The 17,597-nt window shown below is 47.0% G+C and overlaps 7 protein-coding genes across 7 annotated transcripts; 5 read left to right on the plus strand and 2 right to left on the minus strand.

Moving 5' to 3' along the window:
* Positions 1–4,372: 4,372 nt before the first annotated feature.
* On the plus strand, positions 4,373–4,947 carry F5891DRAFT_985980 (uncharacterized protein; the record flags this gene model as incomplete). The annotated part of the gene is made up of 5 exons (XM_041377678.1): positions 4,373–4,399; positions 4,441–4,529; positions 4,565–4,612; positions 4,688–4,806; positions 4,856–4,947. 5 exons carry the CDS (start codon positions 4,373–4,375, stop codon positions 4,945–4,947), a joined length of 375 nt encoding a protein of 124 aa, XP_041218894.1.
* Positions 4,948–5,099: 152 nt separating this feature from the next.
* F5891DRAFT_985981 (uncharacterized protein) lies at positions 5,100–5,986 on the minus strand (the record flags this gene model as incomplete). Its single annotated transcript, XM_041377679.1, has 4 exons — positions 5,100–5,303; positions 5,675–5,690; positions 5,741–5,831; positions 5,857–5,986. The coding sequence occupies 4 exons, from the start codon at positions 5,984–5,986 to the stop codon at positions 5,100–5,102; spliced, it is 441 nt and encodes a 146-aa protein (XP_041218895.1).
* A 611-nt stretch (positions 5,987–6,597) lies between these two features.
* Positions 6,598–7,361, minus strand: F5891DRAFT_985982 (uncharacterized protein; the record flags this gene model as incomplete). The annotated part of the gene is made up of 3 exons (XM_041377680.1): positions 6,598–6,680; positions 6,898–7,171; positions 7,218–7,361. 3 exons carry the CDS (start codon positions 7,359–7,361, stop codon positions 6,598–6,600), a joined length of 501 nt encoding a protein of 166 aa, XP_041218896.1.
* A 363-nt stretch (positions 7,362–7,724) lies between these two features.
* On the plus strand, positions 7,725–8,484 carry F5891DRAFT_917133 (uncharacterized protein; the record flags this gene model as incomplete). Its single annotated transcript, XM_041373726.1, has 3 exons — positions 7,725–7,955; positions 8,010–8,300; positions 8,350–8,484. Coding segments are annotated over 3 exons (657 nt in total), but the record flags the coding sequence as incomplete, so codon positions are not given.
* Positions 8,485–9,231: 747 nt separating this feature from the next.
* Positions 9,232–10,590, plus strand: F5891DRAFT_1131322 (uncharacterized protein; the record flags this gene model as incomplete). The annotated part of the gene is made up of 3 exons (XM_041364654.1): positions 9,232–9,766; positions 9,899–10,183; positions 10,244–10,590. 3 exons carry the CDS (start codon positions 9,232–9,234, stop codon positions 10,588–10,590), a joined length of 1,167 nt encoding a protein of 388 aa, XP_041218898.1.
* Positions 10,591–10,796: 206 nt separating this feature from the next.
* On the plus strand, positions 10,797–13,464 carry F5891DRAFT_1196554 (uncharacterized protein; the record flags this gene model as incomplete). Its single annotated transcript, XM_041368318.1, has 6 exons — positions 10,797–11,417; positions 11,484–11,765; positions 11,793–12,525; positions 12,580–12,740; positions 12,800–12,983; positions 13,034–13,464. 6 exons carry the CDS (start codon positions 10,797–10,799, stop codon positions 13,462–13,464), a joined length of 2,412 nt encoding a protein of 803 aa, XP_041218899.1.
* A 377-nt stretch (positions 13,465–13,841) lies between these two features.
* On the plus strand, positions 13,842–16,175 carry F5891DRAFT_1196555 (uncharacterized protein; the record flags this gene model as incomplete). Its single annotated transcript, XM_041368319.1, has 7 exons — positions 13,842–14,192; positions 14,239–14,821; positions 14,867–15,021; positions 15,072–15,423; positions 15,473–15,510; positions 15,573–15,905; positions 15,963–16,175. 7 exons carry the CDS (start codon positions 13,842–13,844, stop codon positions 16,173–16,175), a joined length of 2,025 nt encoding a protein of 674 aa, XP_041218900.1.
* Positions 16,176–17,597: the final 1,422 nt, after the last annotated feature.

Genomic DNA, 17,597 nt, shown 5'->3' on the forward strand with positions numbered 1-17,597 from the left:
GGAACTTGACGTTTTCGACGCAAAACGGGCCTTTTTGTGGGGAAAATTACGAGAGGATGTTTACATGAAGCAACCCCCCGGCTTCGAGCGTCTCGACTCTGATGGTTCCCGTCTCGTCGCCCACCTACTCTCATCGCTTTACGGACTCAAGCAAGCAGCGTACAACTGGTACGAGCTCCTGCGAGAGGTGCTCGCATGGCTCGGCTTTCTGCGCTGTGAGGCTGACTACGCTGTTTTCGTGTTCAATCACATCAACGGCGAGGGGGTGAGAATTGTATGCATTATAGCATGGCATGTCGACGATGGACTCACAGGATCGAATAATCGTGCATTCCTGGATCGCACGAAAGGACAGATTGCCGAACGCTTCGGGATCACGGACCTCAGCCCCATAACAAAATACCTGGGGGTCCAATTCATTCGCGATCGCAAGTCCTGAGAGCTCTGGATGCATCAAGAGGAATATATCACGTACCTACTCGAGGAACATGGGATGACCAAGTGCAACCCGGTTTCACTTCCAATGGACCCAGCTTTTCCTTTCAGCCACACAACTGATGTCTTTCCCCATGTCAACGACCTTCAGACCGAGTATCGGAAGCTAGTAGGAGAGCTTTTGTACCTTGCAATGTACACGCGCCTGGATATCGCGCTCACTGTGATGCGCCTGGCACAGTACAATGTGTGTGCTGAGCCCAAGCATTATGCTGCAGCCAAGCACATCTTGTGTTATCTGGCCAGAACGATGAATCTGCGCACGCACTACGGGGGTGCCGAGATCAACTCCAGCCTTCATGGGTTCTCAGATTCTGACTGGGCATCGTGCCCTGAAGATTGAATCTCGATTTCAGGGTATGTATGGTTCTTCAATGGTGGTCCAGTCTCACACTCTGCAAAGAAGCAGACCACTCAGGCCCTTTCGTCAACGGAGGCGGAATATATGGCACTCACCTCTGCCATTCAAGACGGGCTTTGGCTTCAGTCCTTTTTCGCCTGTCTTAACATCCCACTGTCCCTTCCCCTGCAGCTCTTCGCTGATAACGCAGGCACCATCGCTCTCTCCAAAGAAGCCGCAAACCATATACGTACTAAACACATCGACCTCCGCTATCACTTCATCAGACGGCACATTGAATGCAATATGTTCCTGCCGATCTGGATATCCACTCACAAGAACACCGCAGACATTTTTACCAAAGTCCTGCCTCGCCCTGCCTTTCTTCATCACCGCTCCGGTCTTTCTCTTATTTCGTTTTGAATTAGATAGTTTCGAGCATCGCCTCGTTGAGGGGGTGTATTGAATTCAACATCGTCATCGCTCCACTCTGTCGTCATCACACTCTGTCATTTTCCTTTTTCATCTTTGATATTCCGGACTCAATACCATAATATATAATCCCTAGCTTCACGTGATTCATACCTCAGCGGTTCTATTACTACGATGCTGAGGTATGTTTCATTTCCACTTGCACGCCGTTTACCTCTGACTCCGTTTCATGTATAGACTTGTCTATTAGGTACTACCAATATCAGCGGTTCTATTACTACGACGCTGAGACTTGTCTATTAGCATCGCTCCACTCTGTCGTCATCACACTCTGTCGTTTTCCTTTTTCATCTTTGATATTCCAGACTCGATACCATAATATATAATCCCTAGCTTCACGCGATTCATACCTCAGCGGTTCTATTACTACAACACTGAGGTATGTTTCATTTCCACTTGCACGCCGTTTACCTCTGACTCCGTTTCACGTATAGACTTGTCTATTAGGTACTACCAATATCAGCGGTTCTATTACTACGACGCTGAGACTTGTCTATTAGCCTTACCCTTCCACATAGCTTGTGCGCCACAGCTTGAGCGAACAGGCGTGCAGTCAGGCAGATATCAGAAGGAGCATGTATCTTGCTGTTTATTGTCCTGCTTTACGTCCTAGTACGATTTTCCTTGCCATCTGCGTATATGTTTCTCACCTGTATTGTGCAAGGTCTTATCATTGAAGTCCATGATATTCATGCGACACTTCTGCTTTCAATTATTCAAACACTCGATTTGCGAGAGGTCACAGCCATATCATACCCACCCCCTTTACATAAAGCAAGTCAACTAACCAAATAGAGTGCATTGATATGATAACAAACTTCTCCTCGAATTGGCTGTTTGTTTAAGGGTTGTATTGCAACCGATGTATACCAAGTCCCTGTGGCACCTGCTCTATAGATAGCGATATCCAATCCTTGGGGATTCTTGCACGTTACATGTTGTGACCAAGGGCGAGTGCAGCCATGAAGTCCTTTGATGCAAAACCCGCACGTTTACGGGCAACTACTTTGACGCTGACTGGTTACGTGTCCTGCAGCGGACATATTTCAGATTTCATCGTGCCATGCTACCACAGTATGAACATTTCTACTGAATCTGAAGGTCATTTTGCATGTACGCAATACAATGTAATCTCTCAATCAGAAAGTAAATGATTAGAGGTGCATAATAGCCCTCCATCATCGTTTCGTTTCGTCGAGGTCGAGGTGCGGTTACTTAATAAGCCACCGCATTCCACGGATTACTTTACATTCAATCAATCCTTATCGCTCGACCTGGACAGTGAATCACAGGCAATTTCCCTTGAGATTCGCTTACGCAAGTACGTTCAATGAATGCTAAGGACTGACTAGATCTGTTAAAAACAGTTCTGGATCTCAGAGCTGATCTTTTTACGCACGTTCAACCGTATACTGCGTTGTCACGCGTGAAAAATCGACGAGATACACACTGTTTATTCGTGTCAACGAACAAAGAAAAAGACAGTGCCAATATCGCGTACAATGGAGCAACGAGCGAGTGAGAAAAAAGTCGCTGCTCGTCATTGCAGGTTCAAATGATAAAGCGATGAGTGAGAGAGCGGGAATTTGAGCGAGTATACCATGGTTACGAAGAGAATTGTCGATGCCTGCCGGCAGGTCATGATACAATGACCATGATCAATTGGATACGCTCCGGCCGGTTCTGCCGAAACTTCTGCTATCTGACAGCAATAATAATTCTGCTAAATCGATCAGAATCGCGCCCATGAGTATATGCAGGATGTAAAAGCTGGCAATCGTCCTACAGTACTTCTCCATCCTCGGAGATATCGTTCGAGTTGCATTCCACTTCCCACAAACAATGCGTTTCTCCTACCTCACCATTGTTGTTGCGTTGACAGCAGCCATGTTCGTCAGTGCATGTTTCAACCAGACACAAGATTGCCAAACAGATGAAAATTGCTGTAATGTCTTGGTTTGTGATGATGATACCGCGAGTCGTATTTCTCCTTTCACGTTGGTGTTATGGTTGATGGTGCAATGCCTAGCTCGGAGCCAATCAGCACAGTTGTTTTTGGACAAATTTCCGTACTACTCGAGCAATATAGATGTTTGAAGTTATCTGAAATGATCAATCGTGCCTAGTCTTACTTGTGGTCCACTAAAGCTCGAGTTTAGGAGGCTGTCGAAACGAATAACTGTTGTTGTTGAAGATTGATATCGGGAGGCCGCATGAAGATGTAATAATGCACTGCGCAACTTGAATCCTTCATCTATCGTTAGCCTCGAAGGCTAGTATTTGAATAAAGACCAATCCTTGAGGTGGTCTTTATAAGCATCTGTTGAAAGATCGCGAGGATTTTTCAACTGTACGCTAGATAATCGACGCGGCCTCACTTCAGTTAAATGTCACAAAATGTACGACGGACTTACCTATGGATCGTGTGAACTTGATGTGAACTGCGGCACACCTGAGAAAATAAGTTTTGTCGATGCACTGTGGTAGGAGCCAGCCGCTGTTCATCACTACTTACTACATAATAGTTCGGCAGTTGAACGTTGCAACGTTGAACATTAGACTTGATCAAAGGGGATCGATCCGAAACGATTTTACATAATTGGCTGACTGGTACGCCTACTCCCAGAATGGACGTCATGTAATTATGTAACACCGTCTTCAAAACGTCAAGTTGAACTTGGATCTTGAATTCTTGTCCTTGAATTATCATGCATGATTCGGTCTGCGCCAATTATTCTGATGCCGAACTCGGGTTGACCTGACGACTAGCAGGAAACTTTGCTTAGTGATCGATACTATGAGCAAGACCAATTGACGGAAAGTTAAACCGGCCTGGGCCATCCTTGTCCGTGTGGTACATGTAACACCATACTGAAATTGAAGTACCGTGTTTCATTCTTAGCAAAGCTAGGGAGCGGATGACGGCGAGAGCGAGTACATCGACGAGGGCATGAGTGCTCAAGAAGATGAGCTCGTCAGCGATGATGAGCAGGAGGCGCGTTCATGACATTGCCTCCTCATGTTCAGCCTCGGTTCTAACCTATCATGTGTTCGATTAGGGACCTGTCGCTGGTATTTCATCTCCATCAAAATCGGCACTTATCTCGCTTTAGATTACCGATGCTATTAAACGATACTCGTACCTTCTCGGTCAGACGGATCTTTTCACGCACTTTATAGATATCAAGGCGCGTTATATCACGTCAGTCCCATCATATTCTGCTCACCGTCTTGTAGAAAACTCGTGATCCGCAATATTGGACTCGCAGCCGAAGCCATTGAAGGGTAGAGGTTGAAAGAAGGGAGCGTGCGTCATTCGTGTTTTTTTTCTGTATAACTACCGACTAATTCTTTGAGAAGCGACGAGAATGCAGGTCATCGCAAGTCTGAGAAGGAAGATGATGATGAATTGTTGAATGATGGGGGATTCGCTGCGGATGGAGACGACCAACCCTATGTCTTTGAGGAGTCACCGAGCTGTACGTGTCGTTCAGTCCCATGACTAGCCACGCTAAACCACACTTTTAGACGTTAACGATACGATGAAGACATCAACTTTAAGGACTGAATTGGATGGTCTCGTTGCACCACAACGGGTTGAACGGTATCCTAACTTTTGATGTTTCACTTTGATAACTCACTAAATTATACAGGGTCTCGGTAAAACATCGCAGACCATCTCTTTGCTTCCCTACTTGGAACATTATCGCGATACTCTTGGTCCCCCATCTGATTGCTTGCACGATACTCATTCACTGATTTTTTTTTTTGCTTAGTGCTCGTTTGTCTCGTGCTGTATAGTGCCTTTTTTCTTGGCATGAGTGTGCTCTAGTGCGTATCTTTTGGATGGTGCCAAGCGCGTGCTTTTTGTTCTTTGTTGTGTGCAGTTTTCTAGCTGTTTGTTGGCGCCCTTGTTTTTCTTGGCATGAGGTTCTGCGCGCAGGTGCTTATCTGTTGCCATGGCACCATTGGCTTGCTGGCTTTATGTTGTTCAGCGCTCATTGTGATGATTGTTCTCTTCCTTTTCATAGTTGAGCCCATTGATCATATTTCCCGCCTCCCCTTTTGCGCCTATTATTCTGTTTGTTTTTGTGCCGCTTTGTTGCTCAGCCCTCAATTTCTGATCAACAACTCTCCTACGCCTCAAGTGGCGCACGCGAACTCCAACTGATCCTCAAGCACCCCAGGTGGCTCACGTGCGCCTCAAATAGATCCCCAAGACCTCAAACGATTCTCCCGGGCCTCAACGAATCACTCGCGTCAAGTGGCCCGCCTGCACCTTAAACCCACTACCTACGCCTCGAATGCAGGTCAAGCGCAGGTCCATCCATGCCTCAAACGACTCACCCGCGCTTCAAACCAACTACCGACACCTCAAATGGCTCAAGCGCATGTTAAGTGGCCTCAACTTACTTACCAACATCCCGAACAACTCCCTCACGCTTAAAATAGTTTACTTGCAGTTCAAATGACTCACCAAGGACCTGACGCCCAGAACGGCTCACTCCCGGACCAAACGAGTCACTCACGGTTCAAACAAATTACCAACGACTCAAGCGGCTTCCCCGGGCCCTGAAGCATCTCAAAGACTCCCGCGCATTCATTGGCTCTCGCGGACCGAATAAATCCCTTGTGCATTAATCCGGTGAGCTCGTTCATGTCTCAGAAATCTCCCTCACACGGCAAATGGCCTGCTCATACTCCCTGTAGCATTCTCCAAGGTGAGGAATACGATCCCATCGTTCGTTTGTAACTGACCGGGAATAGCACGCCAATCTTCTTCATTCACCCTATCGATCCTTTGTCGTGCTGATTTGATAACGCTAAATATTACTTAGTTTAGCTGGACCTCTATCACCTGGGTCGTCAGCATTGGATCATCCCTTGTCACGGTCCTTTGGATCGTGGTCTACTCATTCCTTCCAGTCAACACCTTCTCTAACACAGATGCATTTATAGACGAGGTGGACACTCTCTTCCCCAATGTCATTTTTTGAACGACAATTGTTTTCTCCGTTTTAGTAGCACAAGGTGCATCAGTAAAGTACAAATTTTCCCACAGACGTCTAAAATTCATTTTCTCTGCACAGACAACCACAGACCCCACAGTTCGCACAAATATCACAGTTAGCTGTGGCCCCAAAGTATACATCTACTCCAACTGCTCACAGTTCTACAGGACCTGCAGGTTTTTGCAGAAAACTTGCATCTTAGCACTATTACTACTGAGTACTTACTATACAAGTATAATGTTGTATTTATTGACTTTGTCAATTCAACTCGAGCGGCACCAAGTGACTAAATTTGCTAAGGGCGAAAGAAAGCATATGACATTTGAAGTTCAACGAGTCTACTACAGAATTTATGATTCAACATATCATAAACATAGTACACTATCATGCATGTAAGGACACCATAATACAAGAACTGACTATCATAATGTGAAAGTGTAAGGAACAGAAGATTAGTCAAGCCGGAGAGTGAGGTGATGACAGCTCCTCGAAGATTCTAATTTGTGGTCGACTTTCGTCAGGACTCCGTATGGCACCGATGAGGAATCATGGACTTACCAGTGTGTAGATAATTCCCGTGTCCTGGAGGTAGAGGAGAAATATGAGACCAGCCGTACTTCTTAAAGACGGCTCTCATGTACCCCAAGCCCATGTCAGTATCGTCTAATTTCTTCTCCGTGGTGTCGACTTGAAATTTGAGCAAGCTGGCCTGGATTTCATTTTCGCGCAGTATACACTCTGCCAGCACCTTTTGCGCGACAAGAACCTCGCGCTTGGCTCTTACAAGATCCATTACAAGATTGGCTTCAGAGTCCGTTGGATCCGGTATCGACTGTTCAAATGTAAGGTGCCTTCAAAAATGAACATTATTGACTTACTGTGGAACTGACAGCATCAAGAACTTCGTACAAGTCACACATTCCCGTTTTTGCATCATCTTTCCAACGATGAGGATCAAGTTTGTCCACTTTGCCTGATGCGCTTGCTGATAATTTTGGTAGAGTACTGGCAGTGATGGTCATCGTTTGGCAGAGGTTGGTATCGGAAAATGCCGTGAAGGTATACTATGCATATCCCTCAAACGACTGACTCATACAGAGTCGTACTATAGCATGTCTCATCATTGTCCCTCATGTGGAAAAATATTTCAGGACCATACCTCTGTCGCTCGGCACATGAGCCAACCTCGGTCTGGATGCAACACCTGGTTGGAAGACCTGATCAACTCCACCACATTATCCAATGAAGATCATCCCATGGACTCAGCAGATGGCTCGGACGTTGAACCCTTTCAAGGACTCAGTGACGATTTCTATGACTTTGGTGATTTTGGCGCTGAAGGAGAGGATGTGTCGAGAGTGCATGGAGGTGGAAGTGAGCACGAGCGCAGTAGCGAATTGACTGGTGAAGTGACAGACCTCTTTCCCAATCCCCCTCTGGCCTATCAGGACGGCTATACATTCTTGGGCCTGTTTGACTCCGACGAAAATAGCATACATCGGAAAACAAACCTTTACTATCCTTTTAGCAGTCAGAGAGATTGGCAGCTTGCAGCATGGCTGCTACGTTCAGGCCTGAGCATGGGGAAGATTGATTCTTTTTTATCACTCGAAATGGTCAGTGTCAGTACATCGAATTCGCTGTCATCCCTTGAATATATGACTTTTTAGATCAAGGATTTACCCTTATCATTCCATTCAGCCAAAGAATTACAGGGTCGAGCAGAGATGCTGCCCAGCGGTCCACGTTGGCAGTCTCGAGTAATTCCAATGTCTCACCCTACAAAGTCACCTGTGGTTCTGTACTGGCGTGACCCTATCGAGTGCATAGCCGCGCTCTTCAACCATCCATTATTCCACAACTATATCGACCTCACGCCTCGCAGGGTGTACACCACCACGGAGAAGAAGTGTCGCATATTTACTGAATGGATGACAGGAAATGACGCATGGGACATGCAGGTGTGTAACAACTCAAATTTCGAAGGCTGCAGCTGATGTATCCTCGAAGTCGGCAATCCCTAGTGGCGCGACTCTCCTTGGCACCGTTCTTTCTTCCGACAAGACAAATATTACTTCATTAACAGGGGATCATGTGGCTCATCCGCTCCTGATTAGCCTCGCAAATATTCATATGAAAATATGACTGAAATCATCATCCAATGCTTTCGTTCTCACAGCCCTACTACCCGTCCCAAAATTTATCCATAAGAAGAAGAGAATGAGGGGCGTGTTGGAGGATCACCTCGTGCACCAATGCCTCGACATCGTTCTTGAACCTTTAAAGCAAGCTGCTCGATCGGGCATCATGTTATCGGATCCCATCGGGCATAGTCATTACTGCTTCACCCCTCTCGCAAGCTATATTGCTGACACCCCGGAAGCAATGATGCTGGCGTCTGTTGGTGGAAAAACATCACCTGTGACTATGGCAATGTACAAGCAATTTGGAGATCCCTTCCGGCACGAACCCCGGACAAAATCGACTACTCTCGCGCAGCTTGCTGTTGCAAGGTCACACGCCGATCCCAATGATGTTGAGGTGTTCTTCCGTGAAGCACAGAAGTTCTGACTGAATGGTGTCGAGAAACCATTCTGGCGGGACTGGTTACTAGCGGAACCCTCCCATTTTTTAACGCCGGAAACACTCCACCATATTCACAAGCAATTCTATGACCATGACGCGAAATGGCTTATTTGCGCTGTTGGAGAGTCTGAGATAGACTTCCGTTTTTCTGTCTTACAGCCAATGACTGGCTACCAGCACTTTCGTGGAGGCATCTCGAAGCTGAAACAAGTCACTGGGCGCTGTCAACGGGACATCAAATGATATATTATTGCCGTCAGTGCAGATGGAGTACCTACTGATGTTCTCGCTGCTGTACGCGCACTCATGCAATTCCGATATCTTGTGCAGTTGCCACGCGTTGACGAGGACGATCTGAAGCGTATCTCAAGCACATTAGCTGAGTTCCACACCAAAAAGGATGCGATCATTGCTGCTGGGGCTCGCCGGGGGAGTGGCAATAGAGTCATCAACAACTGGTATATACCCAAGCTGGAACTGATGCAAAGCATCGTTGCCAGCATTCGCAACTCTGGCATCATAGGACAATGGTCTGCTGATGTTACTGAACATGCTCACATCACCGAGGTAAAAGATCCCGCAAGATCAACTAATAACAACAACTACGACCCTCAGATTTGCCGATATCTTGATTGTGCCGAAAAGTGTCGTCGATTTGAGCTCGCTACTGGCATTTTAGATTGCGGGGAGAGTGTTGGGAAGCTTGAAGATTTAGATCCTGATGATGAAGATACCAATGTCAACGATGCTGATGTGCAAGATATCTTCATCAGCGCAACACAATCACGCCCAATCACGAACTATTTTGAAATTTCTAAGCTGCTCCAGCGCCGAGAATTGGGTTCAGTGCCTTTACCACTTCGCTCATTCGTCGTCAAGTGCACTGCCCTTCATCTTGCATATGATCCCTCCATTTGGACCATTACTGTTGATGAAGCCGCCATCAAATTCGCCCTACCAGATTTATGACCAGCCATTGCTGATTTCCTCCAATGGGAGGCAACTTATGGACATGCACACGTTCATGTGATAGGCAGTCCTAGAAAGGCTGGGCCTACCGCTATCCTTCCATTTGACAAAATTCAAGTCTGGTTCAAAATTCGTGTGCAAGAGATGGAGCTATATGATGCTCACACTGTTAGATCAGCTCAGACGCTGAATTGTGCACCGCCCAACAACCCCTGGACCCTAGGCCATTATGATACGAGCATCTTCAAGACTGACACAAGCCACACATGGCCTAACAGTGGTCTTTCTGGTGCGATCTCTGTTTTGATTTGTGATAAATGCCTTACCTCAAACCTCCCATTTTCCACAGGTCACACAGTTGCCCAGATTAGACTTATCATGCGACCTATTGGTAAGAGCAGCACACAATGGTCATGGAAAGACCAATTTCTCACCTATGTCCAACATTTCGACATCTTGAACGATCGAGATCCAACTATGCAGCTGCATCTGCTCAAGCGAGCCAAGCGTTCAAATGGGAACCGAATGGGAGATGTCATACCTGTCTCTCAAATGAGGGCCCCCATCAACCTAATCCCGCGCTTTGGCGCTATTGCAGATGTCCGTTTAACAGCATACAACAGCATGGAGCATGCCACGGAGTTTTGGTTGAACGAGTTTTGGGACAAAACCACATTCTTCGCGCTATCACGGTGATATTTGGCACAAAGATGAGGCCATTTTTGCATAGGTGGTCAAAGGGTAGTTATATGTATTAGTAGTATGGTTCCCATGAGTTGTTCCTGTGTACCAACATAGAACTCTACGACAACATGCCAAATGGCAAACATTTCTATTCAATTGGCCTCGGGATGAAGCTAGCATCTTTTGTGCCAGCTCCCGCAGTACACGACGTAACGACCATGGATAAACTCACCGATTTGGAGCTTAGCCACTTAATACTTGAAGAGAACCACCTCGACCACAAAGATGAGCTCGGACATCTATTGTCGCTGATATTCAGGTCCTACACCGATCACGTTCCAAGGGCAGAAGAACTCACTGTTCCGTTAAAAAAAATACCCATCAATTCTAGGACCAACACCTTTCTGGACATTGAAGACGAGGAAACCACAGTACCGCTCTATAATGGCCAAACTCGTCGATGGAATTGGGCCCTTCCAACATCATACAAATCTGCTAGTCATGCTGGTAGTGGGGTGGGAGGAAGCAAAGGTGGCATGAACAGGGAGCCGGGAGATTGGGTGTTGGTCGCCGATAACAGGACAGAGGCTGATCTGTCAGAGTCTCAGCCTGAGTCCACCACTGATCAGACAAAGTCAGACTTGCCAGTAAAGGATGACCCTATGTTGTCCGTGACTGATGTCAGTGGGGATTCTGGGGACTCTGGGGACCCTTGGGAGACATCTCCTGACGGATACAAGGAGGCACTGGCATCAGCATCCTCAGACTCGGAGACTAGTAGAGAAATAGAACCCCAACAATCGACAACCGAGGCCATCTTCGGGTCCTTTTTCAACACTGTTACCTCTGCCCTTCTCCTAAAGGAACCCAGTCTCGCTCACAAACATAACTTATCGTGCAAGTAGAGTGCAGCAAACTCCTCACGCCCAGTTCGTGGTGAAGAAATCGCGCGAAAACCAGACCTTACCTTACTTGACAATTTGGAAGCTAGGTGGGACACCATCAAAGCAGTGTGCGAGCTGACTGCGAGTCCATACCTACCCTCCCAAACCCTCTCAAAAACTCTCGACAGCAAAGCCTACCTTCTTTTGAAGCATCAACCCTGGAGACGCTTCGCTTTATTTATCTCTCTCTGCAATGGGTACCATGATCTTCGCGTCCACTTGTATGACCACTCCGGTGGTGTCGTGAGTCCGTGCACTAATATTGACAAGGAGCTTGATAAGTATTTGCACATTTTTTCGTGCATTGTCTTCGGGAATCTCGAGTGCATTGGATTTGACCCTACCATTACCATACTAAAACACACCCTTCACCGCACGCTTGAACTCTCTGGCTCCCGCCCTACCAAGAACCTGCCTTCCAAGAGACAGGAGGTCGTTGAGAGTTCCCAACTTGAGGAGAACGAGCTGTCCCTCCCTCCTGCCATCGCAAAGGACATGGTGCCCACCCCCGCAGCCGGGGACACTCCAATGTACCCCCCTATAGTAGAGGTCCCCGAAGATCCTCTCAACCCTGAGCCAGTTCTAGAGCCGATCGGCAAAATACGTGTCGATAAGAACACATATGACATCTTGGAAATCATCTTCTCTACCCAAGGCCTCGTTGGTCGTGGCAGTGTGTGCTACTTGGCCAGGAAGGACGACAAGGAGTATATCATAAAAGACCATTGGGTTCTCGGGGGCAAAAAAGCAGTGCTGAATGAGATCAACATGATGAAGAAGATGGAGGGGGTCTGTGGAGTTCCTCAACTTGCTGAGTATTGGCTCGTCGAAGTTGCACCCAGCGAGGTCGATGACACGCAAGCATATTGTTACAAATTTCCACATAGCATACAGGACACCTTCCCTACTCACGTTCGCCTGGTCTTGAAGCCCCGCGTGCGACCATTGCATAAATTCCGCTCGAAGGTCGAGTTCTTAGGCGCAATACGGGATATCGTTAATAGTGAGTAATACATTTCAAATGAATGTCCTACTAGTACTTATCGTTATCTTTCAGTCCAGAGGAAAGCGGTGGAAAAGCGCAAGGTTCTCCACCGTGATGCTAGTCTGAACAATGCGATGATCGAGGATGATGGTGATGGCTCCCACAGAATGCTGATAGACTGGGAGTTCGCGGTTGATATTGTAGAAGGCGAGCAATATGTTGTTGGTGGTACTGTGAGTATTATTTCACTTTTGGGCACAAGTAAGTATTGATAACGTGTTGATCACCCCAGGGCACATTACCCTTCATGTCACGGTCGCTTCTTTTTAACCTTTACCTTCACACACCGGATACATCGGACGAGCGCAGTGGCAAGTGTGCATCGGGCTCGAGACCATATCCAGTCGCCCTGATCAAGCACAACTACAAGGATGATCTCGAATCGATATTTACGTATTTGTCTGGACCTGTATCGAGTACAGGGGCCCTCTTGGCATGAAGCGTGTTCTCCCTAAGTGCACAAAAGAGAATTTGAATTGGATCACACGTGAATGGTCTGGGACATACGAGCAGTGCAGTGCCAGCAAAACACGGTTCTTTCACCATTCCGATCACTACACTGCGCAACTTACCAAACAATTTGATCCTTACTTCTGGGATCTCCTTCCGCTCGCATTGGAATGGTACAACCTAATCAAAGATCCGGCATCAGTATGTTTCGAAAACATAATTGCAATGCTGGAAAAACACCTTGCCAACCTTCTGCGGAATGAGCTGTCCCCTGGGCTTTTAGTCTCGACATGGATGCTCCAGGGGCTCTCAGCATCAGCAAGCTCTCTCAGTACTGATGAAGAAGACACGCCATCTGTAGATGAGATGTCAAAGAAACGAGTTATTGAACACCGATGGACGACAGACCTTATACTACCCAAGCCGAAGAGGAGCAAGATTGGATAGAGTAGTAATAGTAGTATGTAGTACTATTACAAAGTGTTATACTCATACGGATATGATACAGTTCGAGTCACATGATTGCCCCATGTAGTTATAGATGTGGCCAAATATAATTACTCCAAGTTGAACTTCATAAGTCCTTGATCGAGTCATCATCCTTATTACCTCGGTGAACATCCGAATTACGAAATTTTCTGCCTGTAGGCAGTACCAGTCGACTCATTTTTCCAAATATCTACCTGCCGGCAGTGAGAGATACTCGCTTGGAATTATGCGACAACACTTAAAAGACGGCGTGTGTTTATCAATGGTTTTCTTACTACTCACCAGTGCTACTCAGACTGCATTCCTTCTGTCCCAGGCCTTAACCTGGACCAGTCATGCCACATTCTAGGTCTCGCTCCAGCCCCAAGAAAAAAGGATCGAAGCGCAAAGCTGTAGACTCTGACGTGCAAGCGAATTCAACCAAGAAGTTGCGGGCTGGGGCCGAGATACCCCTGCAATTACAGCAGCCAGAGTTCGTGGACAACATCCTGGCCACTCGACGCTCTGGGCATGCAGGCGCAGGAACAGGAGGTAGGGCCGTCCAATTAGAGAAGATTGGCGCCCTTTTAGATGCCTCTCACATGCGCACCACCCAACACAAGGGCACTACTTCGCTCGACTTGAACACTCCTGTGAACCCTCTTGCTCCAGAACAGCCTCGTAAGGGCCGCGGGAGTCATTCAAAGGTAAACATGCTTACAGCCATAGATAATCATACTGAATGTTATTCAGATACCCCCTCCACCTCTTCCATACAGCCCCTCAGAGACAGTGGATCCTCCGAGTTCTGGAAAGCAGGGGAAGAAGGATAAGGCAACAAAGAAGGGTGTTGCTCCTGCCTCTACTAGTAGCTGTGAGGTACCAAATGTTCGACCCAGCTTTTCGCACTGCAAACCTGGGTCGCAGTTTGGATTCAGGCAGTCCCTCACCTCTTCTGGCACAGACGTTCATTTGCAGGTTAATAATACACTCGTAGCTGCCACCAAGAAGCCTTCAGACCCCACAGCACATCCTCCACCCCCCATATATCCAACGCCAAAAGCACCTACCACATCCACGTCAGTTATGCGTCAAGCTGACACTAACTTTTACAAGAATCTGGACCCTGCCCTGCGGTCAACCGCTGATGTAAGTTTGGAATTGCGAGACACTGCTTCTGAAAGTTCAGACTCTGAGACTACTGACGATGGTGATGAACGTGATGACGATGACAAGGATAGCAGTAGTGGCGATGATGACGACAACGGTCAGGACGCTCATGGAGACCAAGAAGTGGGATGGGGTGCAGCGTATGGGCGCCATAGTGCTCATCCCGGTAAGCCAATAGTTATTCTCGGTGATTATAGTGAATGTGAGACAGGTTTTTCAAAAGAAGCTCAACCCTCACAGCCTCTTGTCACCACCGCCCTTCCCACTGACTTTGAATTTCAACACTCATGTGACGAAGATGATAATGCAGCAATGAAGTCTTTAGTAGCCGATGTCACATCCAGCACTGATGATGCTTCGACTCCGGTACGTCTTATGTTTTTTTTTGCTATCTGCTAACCTTCTCTTTGTTGAAGGTCATGTCTGCTGATGTGCTACACCTTCACCACAAGCGAAACGGACGTCCCTGCCCTCCCAACCCTGTAATCCTCGATCTCTTACATCAGGCTGAGACAAAAGATCTCAAGTTGAAACCAAAGGTCAAATCGAAATCAAAGGCATCACGCGAAGGGCCGAAGGCTACGCAGTTGGGATGGTATGGTCCCCGTTGGAAGAGTTTTCTCGAGTATGCGAAGGGAGAGTGCGGTGTCCAACATGCGATAGAGAACCCATTCCCGAAATTTGTCGACAATCTGCCAGGTTCTGTTAATGAGGCCCTCATGTCTTTGCTTGTCGAGTGGCTGGAAGAGGGTAAGCAAGTTGAAGAGGGTACATATTCTTTTCACCTCGAGACATTTTACTCAAGTGAGTCTACTAGGTGTGTGGCCTGATCGGAAACATGACATGGCAAAGCTGGTATGTACATCTGGTAGTCTACTGTCACGCATCTGATTTCTACTAATGCACTGTTATTTTAGCTTTATGAAGATTTATCAATGTGGCGCTCAGATCTCAAGAAGATCATAACTAGCATCGCGCCATCCTTATATGACCTCATCCCGCCATCTGACATTCCTCCCCAAGAATGTTCAGCCTGGGTCAAAGAGGCCGTGACGATGTTGCTAGAAGACTCTGCCTTTCTGTGCTACGGTATGGATGAGCTCGGCAAAACTCAAAATGCAGCTCACCCAGCACTGCACGAGGCTGTCATTGCTTTCTTCTACACTGGCTCTTATCGTGTTGCTCGCAGGAGACCTGACATATTTCAGACACAATTACCTTTGGAGTGCCTTGCTCTAGTTTGTACAGTGGTAAAGTTTTGCGTGTTTGTATATTACTTTACAATCTACTGACGCCATTTTCACTAGGTGAACTGTGTCCTTGATGGCTTAAAGAGGAACGGTAACAGCAAATCGATTCCGAAGTTTACTTCCAAGGAGTATGGTGCCTTGTACGAGTCGATGTTCAAACTACTGAGACAGCTCATGGATGATCCTTATCATGGACCGAAGCTGGTGCGACAGCTTCGTTCGTGGGCCGAAGCTGGATGGCAAGCTGCGCGTTTTTTTATGAAGTTTTGAATACTAATCGAAATTCACACAGGGTGGAGTCTTACAAGGTCGACGGGAACTTGGATGACGCGTCAAGGCATCGTCATCTGCAACTCGTACTTGATTGAGGTCTCGAAGTTCTTTGTCCTATTGCCCCGTTTATTTCGAGTGTCTTTTTCCTATTAGTACCATGTATCCGCTAGTGTGTTATCTGATTGAATACTATGCATTTTGTGATCATTTGTGCTTATTTGTGCATGGGTGGACAGTTGAGCAGTGAGCATAATGTTATTTGATTGTACGAGAGCCGTTTTCTGGGTGCCTGTAGAGTGTGTGCACAGAATCTCACAGAAAGAATTGGGACTGTGGCGAGCTAGCTAATAGGGACCAAGCTGTCGGGCTGGCACACTGTACAGCACTGTACAGCACTGTACAGAGCAAAGTAGTTTACTGATGTGAGTCGAAATGGTGCTCCTATAAACTCATTCTAACTAGCGATCGATTAGTGCCTCGGTTCCTCATCAAATTCTTTAACTTGGTGTATATGCCCTTGGATCAAGATATCGTTTGCGAGATGTGGGTCGGAAATCTCAAAGATCATCTGCGCATCTGCCATCGCAAGGATTCGCTGATCAAACATTGACGCTGCACCCATGTCCCGCGAGCCTCCCGCTCGTTCAGCGTCAGAATTAGTTCTGCCGCAAGGTTATGAACTCACGGTTCCAAGATCCCCCGCAGGTTCTGATAGGAATAATCCTGGCGGTAATGACGCAGACATTATTGAGCTGGTCCCCCAGGTCCTGTTACCAAATCCCCACTACGTGGAGGATACTGTCTCACCCAATACCTATTACCATTTGGCATTTGGCATCTGACATCCCCCTGCCCTTACCCATACCACCCTCGCTATATCAGTACTAACTATCCAACTATCCATCAACTATCCATCAGGAGAAATAAGCAGCTAGACACTATTTGTTGCGCCGTCGAGCTCACGCATTCTAAGCCCTCAGCCTTCTGTTCCTAAATTAGCTTACCCACGCCCCTGGCATGATTGGCCCCGATCTCCTTTGCGTCTGCAGACTCCTTCACACCCTCATTCCTTGGCAACTGGTCAACAACCCCTTGTTCAGCTTCAACAAGAGGGACATGATGCTGGCGAAGGTTGGTATCGACCAGAAGAATCTGATCATATGGTGGATTTTTGGTTATGGTTCGATTTGCCGCTATGCCAGAAGAATTTTCAATGTCTGATTGTTGTTTGTTTCGAGTATTGTACTTTATTTTATTTTATTCGATGTGTACCTAGTTTTATTGTACCACTGCATATCGAAGGCTGTGTTCGCATTGGATCCCAGCAGGAACCACCTTGATGTTCACAGGTAGTATAATAAAGGCGATGCAGATTCCTTTACAGTCGAGAGGAGTTGCAAGTGGTGCCATGTTGTAAGC

The sequence above is a fragment of the Suillus fuscotomentosus genome (genome assembly GCF_016647785.1).
Source record: "Suillus fuscotomentosus strain FC203 chromosome Unknown F5891scaffold_102, whole genome shotgun sequence".
In the NCBI taxonomy this organism is placed as follows: Eukaryota; Fungi; Basidiomycota; class Agaricomycetes; order Boletales; family Suillaceae; genus Suillus; species Suillus fuscotomentosus.